The 16,467-nt window shown below is 38.8% G+C and overlaps 1 protein-coding gene across 10 annotated transcripts in view; it reads left to right on the top strand.

Moving 5' to 3' along the window:
* Positions 1–15,995, top strand: part of LOC5565647 (ADP-ribosylation factor 6) — a 90,593-nt gene extending 74,598 nt beyond the window's left edge. For all 10 annotated transcript variants that reach the window (XM_021841200.1, XM_021841201.1, XM_021841198.1 and 7 more), the window contains one exon: positions 13,484–15,995. In XM_021841200.1, the coding sequence (XP_021696892.1) occupies positions 13,484–13,626 (143 nt within the window). In that variant the 3' untranslated portion in view covers positions 13,627–15,995. The remainder of the gene's footprint in view (positions 1–13,483) is intronic.
* Positions 15,996–16,467: the final 472 nt, after the last annotated feature.

The raw sequence follows: 16,467 nt of genomic DNA, 5'->3' as shown, positions 1-16,467 counted from the left end.
GTGACGTAATTTATACATGACCCCTTACCAGGAAAGTTGTTTTCGTCCATGATTTGCACCGAGGTGTAACATGTCACAATCCAACCGCAACAACTGATATTTGACAATCTGTTTCTACCGTGATGATCCATATTTCGTGCACGCTCCTAATTTTGCTCACCGCCATTTTATCCATATATTTTGATACACATTGGACTACTTGTTTGAAATGGCAGTGAGCGAAATTATGAGCGCACGCGAAATATAGGTACTTTACGGTACATCAGTTGCAATGACTGAATTGTTACTTGTGTGCTACTTGGGTCATAGGTTTTCATGATCAATACAGTCGTATACCTCATTGGAATCGATTAACAGATGTTGCGTAGAGATCTGGTATTCACGCTATTCCGATAAAACCAGCTTCAAAATTTCCTACGAACTCGTTTGCTTTGGGTGATAGACGACGAAATATAGATAATCTGGGTAGCATATTGTGGACGTCGACCGACAATTGTGGCTATCAACTAATGCACTCAAGCGGCCAACATCTTATCGAGTTGGACGATGAGTATAGTTTCTATATCATCCTTGGCCACGAATTTGTTGTTCTTTACATGCAGCAGTCCTAATTCAGCTTTGCTCTCACCTGGTAAACCTGCTTTAAAATACTGCGCGTATGCAGTGTAGATATTTGTTTAGGCAGCAATAATATGTCTGGCAGGCGTCGGTACCGTACTTAATTGACGACGGATGGTTTTGTGTACAATTCACGATCAAGAATTCCTCCAGGGATTTCTTTACTTAAATCTGCGCAAGTTACTTCACAAAACCTTCAAAGCATCCCTAAAAATATATTTTGGGAACTTCCAATGCATTGGAGGTATCTCTAAAAACCTGATGAAATCCCTGAGGAAGCAATTACTCTGAATGACTCTTCGAACGAGTTTCATATTAGAACCTCTCGAAGAATTTCCGGGCGATTTTCAGGAGATCTATCAGAGGATTGTGACTGGAAGAGCTCCTAAACCAATCCCTGGAGTAGTCTCTCGATGGCTTGAAAGAATTTATCTTTTTCGAATCTCCTGCATCTTTGTCAACTCCTCAGCTTCCTTCTTAGCTAGCTTTCAATCCAAAAACTTCGCATACTTCTATACTGTCCATATTCGCCCTATGAAAAGCGCGAATTTAAGCCTTTGACTGGAAATTTAGGACATCCTGTTGATTGCCGCAAAATTAATTGAATATTGAGAATTGTTATGGTATTTACAGCAAATTCTAGTCTAGTGTCTAGTATGTTTTCTCCGTCATGGGAGGCTTATGTCGAGCAAATCTGAAATTCGTCAGTAAAATGTGCTGATATGCTAAAAGACTTCATGCAAATTTTCAGCCCAATCGGTTTAAAAAAAAACAATGACGAATAGAACAGGGCTGGTAGCAAGTCACTTTTAAGTGACTTGGTCACTTTTTTCGACCTGATCACTAAAAAGTCACTATTTCCAACAAAAAGTCACTAAAGTCACTTTTTTCAGGAAAATGGTCACTAAAGTCACTATTTTTGTGATCTGATGATAATGAAATTTAAAGCTGGGTTAGCTTTTCAAACAAAAACAACAAGAAACAGATCTTTGTTATTATAAAGACAAGAAAAGTGAGATTTTGAAATCAAAGTGTCAAGTGTAGAACTAGCCCTCGTGCGTTAAAATACACTCTAATAAAGTTTTAAAAAAAAAAAAAAAAAAAAATCAAAGTGTCAAGATTCTTGACTCAAGAAAAGTAGAGACTCCTGGCTAACTATATTATTATTGAATCCTAATTATGGGGAGGTTCAGCCCGAGACTGGTTGATCCCCGCCCTTCCAGCTTACTTTTTGGAAGAATTCAAGTGAATATTCCGTAGACATTTCCGATAGAAAAATTTTAAAATTTCGTTGGAAAAACTTTGGAGAACATTCTGGCAAAACTTAGAAAGCAACATTAGGATAAATTTGTTGTCCGAAAGATTTTATTAAATTTTGGCAAAAACCAGAACCAATATCTGATATGAGTAATCTATGGCTCAACAAGAAATCCAAAACCAGGTTTCTGAGAATAAACATCATCAAAACTCCTCCGGAAGATAAGCCAGAGACGGCTAAGAATAACAACCAAAATAAATTATAAAAGTTTGTCAGAAATTCGTCCAGGACTTCAACAGCAAGTACTATTTTTGCTGGAAATCATTTCAGATATCACATCAGAAATTCCAATGTGGCCGTGCGGTTAGTGTGACCAAGCTTTTAACCGCATGGGGGCAATATGAACATACAGGGCAATATGAGCCACCCCGGTTTTGACCTCAAAAACAGTGTTTTAATGTCTAGTGTCATTAGGATCTGCTAAAGGATGCCTCAAATAGCCACCACAATAAAAACCGTAAGAATATTCGTTTGAACACTAAAGATATTTGCACACATGTAAAAATTTGTCCTTCGCCATGAAAAGCTTATAATCTTGGCAGTTTTTAATTAAGCCTATAAGACAATTATATTTATAATTCTGGTAAATTTTACCAATCCATTGAAACTTCTGATCATAATGAACAGTTCATGAGCGAAATTAGATTTGTTCGTAAACAAAATTATTGAAAAACAATATGTTATTTTCAAGATGAAGGGGCGGGGCAAAATGAGCCACCTAGATTTAAGCAAAACAAGCGATGTTTTGAACATAAAAATACATTGCCTAAATAAACCAGATTATTTTTTACTACATTACATAGTCATCTTTATGCACCATAACAAGTAGAACACTTTACTAGAAAATATGTTGAACCAAGTATCGCAATTTAGTACTAGTATAACATGGTCTGTTTACTATTTATTAGGTATCTTTAAAAAATAAGCCGCTAGAATCAATAATTTCAAGCAGAGCTAATACAATTTCCTTTCCAATAATGTACTCTTCACCACTAACTCTTCTCTATACTGTTTTAAATAAAAATCATTCGATTGAATGAGGTGGCTCATACTGCCCCGTAGGGTGGCTCATAATGCCCCATATGGTTGGTGACCATGTAGAAAAACATGGTTTTCCAAAAAGTTCCTGAAATAATTTGCAAATTGATGTTAACATTAATTATCGACGTAACATGGAAGATAACATTTTATAGTACAAGTCACTTGCATTTAAACCATATTTTTTGCTGTTTTTCTATGCATTCCATGATGTTTTCCTTAGGCGGCCCATATTGAACCGATCACCCCTACATGATTCCATAATGAATGATAGAACATTGTTGGACGATAATAATTAATCAACAGTGTTGTCAGTGGCTATTCTCTTACCCAAAATCCACCTGTTCATGAATTTCAGCAACAAATATGTGCTTTCTATCGTTTACTGTTTACTTTATAATTTAAATTTGCAAAATTCAGGGTCGTAGATCAGATAAAACGTGAGGTTACGAGTCGCCACTGATTAATGTGATTATTTTCAATAATTCATTTATTGCAGTGGCGATTCCCTAACCTCAAATCTACCTGTTCCACGATTAGAAATTCTTGAATATCAGCAACAAATTTGCATGTAATGAGTAGAGATTTGTTAGAAAGGACGATTTCAATAATTAACTTTTTGATTTATAATCTAAATTTGCCGAAATAGTCATTTTTAGAGTCGTAGAACAGGTAGAAAGTGAGGTTACGAGTCGCCACTGATTTATTGAAATGCTGATGAAATTCTAATTCTTTATATACGACATTCAACTAATTTGTTCTTTTCTCGAGTTCGTTAATAATCAATTGTGTTCTGGAGTTATTGTTTATTTGGATTCTTTATTTTACAGAAATTTTGCCACAAATTTAGCATGAGTTTCTATTTTTCGTTTGTTTTTGAACTTTGAATTCTGTCCTGAATTTTTCAAAATTTACTGAAATTTATTCTCAATTTTCACCACAATTTTGTCTACAACCAAACCTTTTTCCTCGATTTATTCCACAGCTTTGTTAAGAAATGCTTTAAGTAATTCATTTTGCATCTCTACTTCAAAATCTTGCCAGTAAGTTCATCATGTACAGGAATTTTGTTTAGAATTCTATCACGAGTTTGTTTACCAAAGTTCATGTATTTAATTTTTTTAAACTGAAATCAGAGATATAACATAGTAACCTTATTTTAAGCTAATGTTCGTCTCGTAAATAATGATGGTGGGGATTGCTTATCAAACCTTCCGGTCCGCCTCATAGTTACGTACTATTTGGTGCTGGGTGTAGTTCTTGTTTTTCCAGCTGTATTGAAAAGCATGAGCCATAGTCTTTGGCATACAATCGGGTCTTTCTTTAGCAGAAAAGAACCGAAATGTCTATCGACGACCGGTGATTGCTAGCAGATATAGTGGAGAGCTTGTCTTGATACGTTCATCGCTTCAAGCTAGTTGAAAAACTGAATACACTGATTGCCTGTCGATCAGAGCCGAACTAGGCATAGATCGTCTACATACATCTGAATCTACATGTCTCCGATGTATTACATCGTTCCAGGTGGGAGTTATCTGATATGTGAATATGGTACCATAACAGAATTTTCCATCTGAACGAAGTGATAAATCATAATATTCCGCAAACTGTATCACACATCTACAGAATGTATTGCGTGAAGTTAAGACACAGCAGAGTATTGGGTACATAGGACCAAGTCCCTGCCGGGTGGCGCGAAACTGATGAGCGATAGACAATAGAATCAACAACACTGCCATAAGGGATAGTAAGCATGTGACTATTGTCGAAACTATGATTAGGAGGCAAATCAACATCCCAAGATCAAATTTTTGTTACAACCCAATGTAGGTATTATTAAATTAGGCTGTAGAAAATGATGAATATCTGATCACTTAGGAACCTTGCAACAGGTAATAAATGCCCGTAGTCTGTTTTATTCGAATACACATGTATAAATTGTTAAAATTGCCGAATCATACGCGGAATTTATTAAACTGATCATGAAATTAGGACTGAAATCATAATGATGATAGATTATCAACTTTCCTTTCGTCTTGCTATTTGTTACCGTTAGAATCACCAAACTGATTGGTTTCCCACTACTTACACCAATACAACAGCACGAAAACTGAAGTATTATAATCGCGCGTTGGAACTTTCAATATCCATATATTACATCAATAGTGAATTCTTGTATGTAGCCAGTATAAATAACAGAATCATCAACTTCTTGAACATTCTTCAACTGAAAACAGGATGCTTGTTTTATCAAACATGCTCAATCTGCACCTAAAATCTCGGATCCAAATAGTTTTCTAAATAAAAATTGTATCTAAATAAAACGTGTAGGCCAACAAAACATAATTGAGTAGGAGTTTACAAGTTACTTAGCACATGAAAAGCAGTTTAAATTAATCTATTACTAGATCAACACTAATGCTCACATTTTTATATTCTCATTTCATCATGGTCCTCATTGCTCGAGCGGAGACGAACACCCTGGAGATGGAAAAAATCGACAGCGCTACGATAAGGAAACGTAACAGATGAGAAACTATCGATACATTTATCAATTATAAAACCCCGTTTTAATGTTAACACTTTGTTTCTGTTTTTTCTGTTTTTTTCGTTTCAGCAATCAAATAACCGATCCAACTCTACTATCTTTTCGTTTCTTCTTCGTTATACTTATAGTCCTTCTGGCACTGAACCGAGTGGTGCGCCTTCCGCTTTCTTACTGGTGCTGTTTTTCCTGTACATTTGGCATAGTGTCGGAGGTGGTGTACTGTATTTGCTATACAACGCACTACTTTCGATATTGTGCTTGGCGTGTGGGGAAGCAGTACTAGTGGTGAAGCGGAGGGCGCCATTCGGTTTAGTGCCAGAGGGACTATATCTATTTAATGTATCTGAAGCTTGTGGGACCGCTTTAATTCCGGCGCCTGCTTGTGGAAGATCCCGGTGTGCTAAACGGTATAGGACATGTTAACGGGGGAGGCTTGGTAGGTCCTCACCCAGCCCGTGTCTAGATGGGCGGATAATTGTCTGCCAGGGTGTGGATTGAGCAATTACAATTACAATTACAATGTTCGTCTCGTAAATAATGATAAATGAAATCTCGAAAAAGGTTATCTTTTTGACCTTTTATGACAATCAAGTCTTATCTCGGACAGATAACTGTTACGAAATATTTGAAATTACTGCAGTTCTCTACATTCTAGATTCGCCTAATATGTAGAATGGTTAATATTCACTTAGACCATACTTTCATTTCTAGTCATTTCAATGACTAATACTTTCCCTTTATCTAACACATCGAAAAAAAACCTTGGAGGAAAGGAGATAGTTTTCGTCTGGTTTCCAGGACATGTCAACATTGTCGGAAATGAAGCCGCCGACGAAGCAGCCAAACGAGGACGAATCAGTCGATCCCTAAAAGAAGGAACCCCGATAGAAGATTTAGTTGAATGGTTCAAAAATCTCGTTTATTCAAAATTTCATGAAGCATGGCTGAATGAATCAACTGAAAATCAGCTTAGAGTCATTAAGCCTACTACTGCAAAATGGATCGACAGATCAGCTCTTGCAGAACAAAAATGTTTAACTAGTTGTCGTACAGTCGACTCACCAAAGGTCACATACTCGATAAAACATCACCTCCAGTCTGCAGCATGTGTCAAGAATAGAACAGCATAGAACACATTCTAATCCATTGTAATCTGTTTAAAAGTCTAAGAGACAAAATAGGATTAGCTAAATCAATGAAAAACTTTTTGAAGAATGACAGAAAATCAGAAGGAAAGTTATTAGCGTTTCTCAGAAGAGCTAAATTGTTTGAATTATTGTAAATAATTAAATCTTTTTTAAGAGGCAAATTAATTCAATAATTTAAAGCCTCTATAATAAACGCAAAAAAAGACTAATACTTGTAGTTTTCAAGTCACTTTTAGGCCACTTTTTGGTCACTATTTGGTCACTTTTTTGATTATTTTGGTCACTAAAGTCACTATTGTTTTGCTGTCTGACTGCTACCAGCCCTGATAGAACGAAAACAGAAGATGAACTCTTCCAGCGCTACTTCCAGGAATTCTAGAGAATCCCACAGGGCACTGTCTGCATGTATAAATATATATATATATATATAGTCAAAAACTTCGACACTCAGTGGGATCTGTCATCTTTCATTTTTTATTGTTATACCATCAGTGCACCAGTTTTCGCTCATGTTCCAGTAGCCCGCTCACACTGAAAAAAGATAAGTTTACACAACGAAAATTTGAAAACTTTAGCCGCTATACAATTCAAATCGACGAATAGAATCATACTGTGGACATTTTTTTGTGTATTTACTCAAATTACCTTACTTTTTGTACTCGTGAGCGGGCTACTGGAACATGAGCGAATACTGGTACGTTGACGGTATATAGCTTGGACAATACATGCAAGAATCTCATAATGTGTGCAGTCAGTTTTTCAATTTTCAATACAAAAATTCTCAAAACACCCGCAAATTGCAAAAGTTGGACTTTTTTCTTGAAGGCCATCATGATAAATCAACTGGACGCATCACACTGACGTTTTCTTACACTTAATTCAATAATATAAAATTCATTGGCTTCTTTTTTATATTCAATTCTCATGTGAAATTGAATATCCAAAAGACATAGACACTGAATGGTCCGTGTGTTGCACTCACTCGATTTCTCGACGTACTCGCTCTCAAAGTCGGGCTTCGTGCTTGCGGAGTTTGTTGTTGCACTGATCGAGAATCATTCGGCTGAATTTTTACGACAGATTCCAGAGATCATTTCGATATTCATCCAGCTCATTTTCAAGAGTACTTGAAGGTATTCTCCAACAATTATATTCAGGAAATTCATAGGCCATCCATCGCTGATACCTCCAGAAATATTCACATGCATTGCTCCGAAAATTATCGATGGGATTTTCTCAAGATTTACTTTTCAAAATACTACAGATATTACCTCCAAAGATTATTCCAGTAATTCTTACACCAATTTCTTCAGTTGAATTCAGAAGATCTTTCAATGTTTTTTACAGGATTTTTTCAGCAAATCCAACAATTCGTTGATTTTTCCGATTATTGCATTCCTTAGGCTTTGTCCCGGGATGTCTATTAGAAGTTCTTACATGAATGTTTCCACCGATTTGTTAAGAATGATTAACTTAACAAATCGGTGGAAACATTCATGGAAGAACTACCGCTACCGATATTCTTAGAATTCCTCAACAAATTTGTCTAGGGATTTCTCACAAAGTTCATCCAGGAATCTTCGCCAGATATTCCTTTACCATTCAGCGAAACTCCCTACACTCGCTTCCAAGATTTCTCTATTAATTTCTCAGATTGTATTCTTCATAAGTGCGTTACGCGACATTGGATTTTGACTTGGCGTTCCAAGGCACATATATGTTAATCAAGCTGAAGCTACAAACTTGCCCTTCATTCGCAACTCACAGATTCGTCGCTCACCGGTTTTCAGACAATGATACGTTTCATCTGCTTCCCAATAACTATGAAGCCCAATCCACGTTTTGCTCTATCGCCGCCGCTATAGTAGAACTGGACTTGAATGAATTGATAAGATCCACCGCTCCAAGCTCACGTTCTTCGGTTTGGTCAACGTATTTTCTGTATAGCTGTTAGGTTCACGCACAAATTCCACATGTCACGAGCCAGGAGCCTGAAACGCGCTAGTTCATTCAAAATTCTCACGTTCCAAGAGTCGACTTTTCAATAGTTGTCTTTTTTAAATTCATGTTCGGGTCCGTCACTTCGACCAGTTTTTAGATCTATTGTGACGTCACACTAATCCTCAGTGTCGTATTACTGAATTGCCATTGATGGACAATAAAGTATCGATTTCTATACAGTTTGTGTTTTGTTTCCTTAAATAAATCAATTAGGAATCAATTAAGTTACTCTAGGTATTATGTTACGTTATTTTTCACAGACAATAACTCAACAAAGGTGCGCCTCTTCTCAATCATAATTGATTCATTTTCAGAGAGAAATAAAATCTTAGTACTGATATTTGACTGTGCATTGGAAAACTATCCTTAGCCTCGCCTTGTTGTTAAGTTATCTTTAGAAGACTACGAAAAATCCGGTTCTTCTTATTAACAACGAAAGGATTTCAAACAAGGAAATTTGTTCAGTAGAAAAAATCTCGTTTTTTGAATACCGGAAATGGCTAATTAAAAAATGGTTTATTCAGAGATCCCGCCCTGTGCTTTTGCACTCTGCGCAGTCTGCCAGTGGTTTACTCTTGCATGTTGAGCAGACTGCTTTTTCATCTTGCTCCATTTCTCTGTCTCTTTCCGTCGTTCATCCTCTTCTCTTCTGCTCGTTCTAACAATAAGCACTTTTGAACAGATTGGTCCTCCATTCCTTAGTATGGATAGCTCCAAGCCTGCCAGGAGCTTGCGTTTGCTGGCAATTATAGCAGAGCTGTTAGACATCATTCTCGCTTTTCTGCCCCTCCATTATGTCATACAGTATAATCCTACCATCAAAATAGCTTCCTAGAAGCTTTCACAACTGCACCGGTACCTTGAGGCGGTGAAGTGAGTAGGCTATCGCTTCCCAGCTTGCGCATTCTTCACATCCAGAGTGACAACCGCGCAGTAACGGATGTCGCTCCTTTTATATTCGATTGCCACCTCAGCTGTCTGAACAACCGGCTGGATAGCGTCCAGAGTAGATTTACCATTCCTGATACCTTCCGTATACGGTACTAGTGTCACCTTTAGTGGTGATGGGATCCATCCCTCGCAAGATCAAGCTAAACGCTACTAAGGCGATCTGAGATCCGCGAGACTATTCTACCGTGTTACGCGAGCGATGCACAACACGATTGATCCCGACCTCATCACCCGCCCCCGCAGCAGCAAGCGGCACGACCAAAGGATCAAAAACTACTCCGTTCATGTGGCGAGGAACGGAGATGGAGCTAAACCGTAAGTAACGGTGATCAATTCAAACTCTAGAAGTAGATGGATGTATGCTGTCGAAGCGCCACAAATTTATCTGCAGCGGACGATCATCCTCGTGCATCATAATCTCGCGGTACATCTCCTCGACGTCAGCCACCGAAGCGATCGCAAATTTCCGAGATCGGATAACCAGACTAAACCAATCATCTTAGGGTGCTGCCATAGTAAACGCGTCTTGCGATGCGTGCGCGTGTGCGAGCCCGCAAAGCAGAATATCAACAACAGGAAATCCTTTGACGGCATCGCGTTCGCGGACGTGGACGCGTTACTATGGCCGCACCGTTAGACGACGGGCCCGACGAGCAAGGAGTCGTTCAGAGACGTGCCTTGAGCTCTTTTTCGCAGACCCATCGAAAACGACTCGCATCTTCGTGGTAGACCTCGAAACGACGGAGCGCAGCCGTTTTGAGTTACCAATCATTTGGTCATGGTCGGGGTGTTTTGGCATACGCACGATGTACCAACCGGTTGGGTGGCGAGAATTGGGAAGAAAATAATTTTTGCAGCGTTGTTCTTCGTTCCGTAAAGCTTCTCCACTTGCCGAAATTGATCGCTTATGGAAGTCACGGTCTCCGCATGACACGTAACTGTTGGTTGAGCATTGTTATCGCTAATAGCCTGAAATCTCATGGACACTATCCAACCAAATACCGTTTCAACGTGAAACGGACAATTGTTGTGCAAGCGGAACCTTCCATCCCGAAGGAACGAGTGAAAATGGCCGGCTAATCATATCCGCTTTTCGGCAAGTATGAAAGTCGGGATCAGTTAGACTATCCATTGCGATGTGGACAATATGGATGGCGAATCGTGGGTTACTCTTCGCAGAACGAGAAAATCCAGGCAATCATGGAAATTAGCAATTCGAGAGCGGATTTTTGCCCGAACTTTGCATTGCGTACAAAACAGTCGCTGCTAAAGCAATTGCTACCAAGCTTATTGTCAGTTATCACATTTAAACGGCCCAAGCCGTTGAAGACTGAACAGTCTAATATCGAGTGCTTGTGCTTGTCACAAGCTTGGAAAATCAGGAATGCCTTCGACGGGACTTAAGCCGGTGCCATAGTGCTTATCCGGGGCTGATTTGTTTTTTTTTTGACTCGCACACGCTATGTCTGAACCAGAAGATTATAAAAATCGAATGTACATCGGATTTTTTCTCGCTAGAGTTTAGTATTTGGGTTATATTTTCATAATCGGAAAGTTTTAAAATATTTCATCGGTGAAATTTTGATTTTTTTCACTTTTTAGCCATTTTTCATACAAAATCTCATGAAAATCACGTTTTCGATGTATTTCAGCCCATACAAAATGTATGGAAAAAATTTCACCGATAGAATATTTTAAAACCTTCCGATTATGAAAATATAACCCAAATACTAAACTCTAGCGAGAAAAAATCCGATCTACATTCGATTTTTATAATCGTCTGGTTCAGACATAGCGTGTCGCAGGCTTGGCGTCAGAATGCAGTAGTTGATTTATGGCGATTGTCTCCAAAATGCGAGCTCGTTTCTGCAGAAAGTCGATCATCTTATCGATGTGCATCACTGTCAATCGACTCCTCCCATGGTGTGAGCAAGGCATCATCTAATGTATCTTCCAGCAACTCAACCGAAGTAGAGCTCAATTGATCCACTGGCTCACCAAGCTGCTCTAGCACTTTGGTGTGGCGCTGAAACCTTGTGAAGTGCCTCTACATTGTTGTTTGGGATCTTAGGGCACTTATGCAAGGCCCTTATCGCGCTTCGCCGCTTAACCTCCTTGATCTTCATGCGCTGATTGCTGATCCTATTTTCGACGTCGCTGATCGATAGATGGGTTGAAAGATTAGAAAGACCCAGGAAGTACCGCACAATTGGGTTAAACAGGTTGGAGAGGTACTGACTTGGTACCTCTCTTTGAGAGGCCTTGTATATTTATAAAATTGGGTTCCAGCTGCAACCTCCGGACAGATGTATGCCGGAGAGCGAATCGAAAGGAGGTAATGTTGTGCACGCGTTCGGTAACGGGAAGACCAGAAATCCTGGTCACCTTTAGGCTTTTGGAGGCCAAGCGATGACGGGAACGGGTTATCACGGGATGTGATGCGATTGTTTTGCTCAATACAGGTTCCATCAACCTCAACGACGACAGTGGGTCGTGGAAGGGTCGAAAAATATCGCTTCAATCAAGCAGATCGACGTATTTTGGCACTATCACATAAACCGACAGCGAGAATTCTATTCGGCCGTGGTAATCTTCTGGATGGGTAGAATTACTGGAAAACTGACGATTTTTCAAATAGACAGACCACGCATTGAGACTTGCAGATGTGATAAGATCTCTGTTCTAACTAAAATGTATCTCAATGGCATAAACATGATGAATATCATTGGTGAAAGTAGAAAAAAGTGAGAGACTGAAATGTGTCTGGCTGTGTAATATTTCAGATACAGTGTTAGTTCAATTTATTGAGCATGAGCATGTGCATGATGAGCATGATTGACCGCCCGCAGTTGCTACTCCGTTATTGCAAGAACAACTGTACTTACACAGGGAACCAACAGACATTACTCGGGATCTGTAGCATCTTCAATGTGTTAGTACTGGTGCTCTCATTATTATAACAAATAATACCGGCGCCGGCTGCGTCCGTATGCTGGTCAATTTGAGGATGGGAGGGAAATGTTGACATGTCACTTGCTTTATAGAAGCCAAGGAGTCCTCTGCACTTCCACAAGAAAACACTGGGATTTTGGATATGGGAAAGATTCGTTTTGGTAAACGATAAAGATATACCATCAGTGCCGCTCATGTTCCTGAGCTCATGCTCACACTGAAAAAAGATAAGTTTACACAAAGTAAATTTGAAAACTTTAGCCGCTATTCAGTTTAAATCGACAAATTGAATCATACTGTGGGCATTTTTTGTGTATTTACTCAAATTACCTCACTTTTTAAACTCGTGAGCGGACTACTGGAACATAAGCGGATACTGGTACGTTGCCGGTAATTTGAAATGGATACGAAAGCATTTACACGGATGATCGATACCGATAGTGCGATTACTACGCAAACCAACCACAATTGATCCGGATTCCGTCGCTCGCCCACAAAGGAGCAAGCAATAGATTCAAAGGACCACTCAGTGTTAGTTCAATTTATTACCTAACAATAATTCTATGATGATAATTTCACGTGGTGCATTTGGTTCGAACGATCTTAACCACGTAAAGGTGATCTACCGGCGTTACGGGAACATTTTCGCTGCCCTTTATTTGTTGCCGGGACTGCTACAGTAAAGTCAATCCGTTAGCTCTATTTTTTGCCTTTCTTGGTTATTCGATTGGCCATTTAACCAGGATTCCTCTACCTATAGGTATACATCATGTAACGGAGGCTACCGATCGATCGGTGCTGACACGATGTAGGATCAGAGTATTAGATATTCAATACTTTGAACAACGAAAGCTTTAACTTAATTTTGACAATTCTCATTTTTTTTTTTTTGTATTTTTCCCATTGCAGCAATGAAACCTCACGAGATCCAGGAAAAACTCGGTCTGACGCGGATACGCGACCGCAACTGGTACGTGCAACCGTCATGTGCGACGACCGGCGATGGCCTGTACGAAGGCCTAACGTGGCTCACATCGAATCACAAGTTATGAGAGTAATTGTTGCAACAACCTATCAGCAGTTAGCAACAGTAGTAACAACAACAAATCCCCCTAAAGTCAGAATACTGTGAGCTCGTGATCCTCTCCAGACGGTCGCTGTCATCATCATCATCATCACTGGAGAACGAATGATTACGATGAGGATGAATTGCAAGAGCCTCCGCACGCGCACTAGCAAAGAAACGGATGTGTGGGCGAATGGGGAATGGATGAACGTGTGATGTGCGATTCATAGGAGTGAACGAGTAAATCCGCAGCGTGATGTTGTGTGATGTTGCCAATCCTTATTATTCCTAGAAATGTTACATAAAGCGCACTCCGGTGCGTTTCCCTCCAGATATGAAACAAACAAACAAAAAAATGAAACAAGCAACAACTCTACTACCTACTGCTATTATTACTATTATATACTAATTGCTATCATTACTACTGTCGGATACGCTATTTCCGTATATCATTTCTGTTTCGGTTTTTACACACTCGCGCGTATAAACAGAAATATACCGTATATTTTACCCTTTCTCTCGGAATGTTGGAGAAAGGCATAGAACAACGGGTGTCATCTTCATTCCTGAAGATGCATAATGTTATAGAGCAAAACGGAAAGATTAGTCACTTGAAACTTGGGCCAAGATGCGTTGTTACTAATCATCGTCCATCACACTTCGTGCTGATGAATAACTGTCTGAAACTCTGTCCCATCTGCTGTCTTGTTCAACAGCACAGCCAGTTGAAAACACAAAAGCATGTCAGTCGCCCATCAGGTCTGTTATTCCAGTTATAGTATAGCAAAAGTTTGCTGGGACGAATCGATTATCTTTTATCGGAAATTCCGATGCAAAGAGGAATTAACCCAAAAAAAAAGAGTAAGGTAGTGTGTTCAAACTGACGAAGGCAAATCCACAACCTAAACTAACATGCCCCAACCATGAAAACCTAAAGCAACAGAGAGCGAAAGCAGTCGAACAAAATAGGAGGGACGTATTTTATTTGTATATATGGTCGAGGGATAAACTAAGCTAATTGATTGCAACACAAAGCTTGAAGAATAAAAGTAAACATAAAATGAAAAAGTGAAAATATTGAAATATTTTGTAAGCAATTGTATGAGAATATGTGGCGAAATGTGGTAAGTTGCGAGCGAATTTCCAATGATGAGCCACCAATAAGCACTACTAGATAACGAAAAACACATGAAAAAAAGAACAAGATAGCGTCATGAATCGTTCATATTCCAGAGGAGTATACATATATTGTACATATTATAGATGGCAAACCAACATAGCAAACACATAATTCAATACTGAAACAAAATGAAGGAAACCGAAAACAGCAAACACAAATAGGGAATTACAGATAACATGATATAACTATGCAATCACCCCCCAAACTAATGGATATTAAACTTTGCGCAGAAATCTGAATCCATTCACCACAAAAGTGTGTGCCATTTTATGAAAAGATTGTTCTCGGATCATTTTGTTCCGAGAATGATGTATTTTCTCCTCGAATGGCACTCTGCTGCAGTTCTCTATCTACTCCGCTCCATCTAGTAAAAAAATGCATTGAATGACGCAATTACAATAGTGTTACTGAAAACGATTAAAAATTCACAAGCAAACGAAAACGCAGGAATCCGTGCGTGCGTGATCATCGTTCGCTATTTGCTTGCTTGTGTGAATGTGCAAGGGTGCGTGTGCGAGTTTGATTTTGTGTTTCAGCTGTAAGGATCCATGTTGTTTTTAGTGTAGCTTTGTGAAACAAGCAAACGAATGCCCCCGCTCCCCCCACGAACACCACCACTTTTATCGCGCCTTTGATTATTATTTATGTTGACGATTGATCGGTCCATTGCCTCATGTTTAAAATAGTTAGGTCTTATTTTCTTGCGTTCTTGTCGTCGCACAGATTTATTTTTTTTGTTTAGATTACTATTTTGTGAGATGAAAAGGAAGCGATAAGAAAAGGGAAGAAGTAACCATTTTCCTGGTATCATCGATTATGTACTAGTTGTTTATAATTATTTCATCAAAGTACTGTGACGTGGAAGATAGCAGCGAAGGTTAATGCAAATATTGAAGTGAAAGACGTTTGACTCACCACACACAAGCAGTTGTTGAGAGTTAAAGAGAAGAGGGTGTAACACACACGCAAAACAAAAAAAGAATATGATTGAACGATAGGGAAACTCGATGAAGAGAAACATTAAATAAAATGCTAAGATGCTAAAGGGAAAACATGAGAATCGAAACACATGAAAACAACACAGTAAAGAAAATATTATTAGAAATGTATTTTAGCATTTATAGCGAACAAGAAAAACAACTGAAAAACAGATTCAATAAAACTAGAAATCTACATCTCAAAAAACAGGTGCGATTTTTTTTTTCATTCCTAACATCCATCTTGGCAGTTTTTCCCGTCATCAAGGCTTTCTTTGTCTCTTACCGTAATAAAAACTGCCATGCGTCTCCATCCATAAGCATATGTGAGATAAACTGCACAGCAACCACATCGAAGACGAAAACCAGGCGGTGTAAACGTTTCCGAATATTTCGCCCAGGTGGCGGCTCCAGCAATAGAGTTGGATTTGATGGTGAAAACGAGTGACGATTTCCTTTAGAATATATTGGACGCTTACTTATTGCTGTTGGCTTTATCATTCCGAACAAGATTGTTACCTATTTTTCAACATTTTCTGTTGTAAACTTGTTCTAGGTTTCAACAACAGGAAAAATACTGCACATTAATTTGAACACGTATGAGAGATCCCAAAATTATGTGACTTAAACAGGAAATAAGTTAGTTTGAACTATTTTCCAAAGGATTTTC

The sequence above is a fragment of the Aedes aegypti genome, chromosome 2, assembly GCF_002204515.2.
Source record: "Aedes aegypti strain LVP_AGWG chromosome 2, AaegL5.0 Primary Assembly, whole genome shotgun sequence".
Lineage (NCBI taxonomy): Eukaryota > Metazoa > Arthropoda > Insecta > Diptera > Culicidae > Aedes > Aedes aegypti.
Note: the sequence above shows the minus strand (reverse complement) of the source record. Positions and strands in the feature narration are given on the sequence as shown.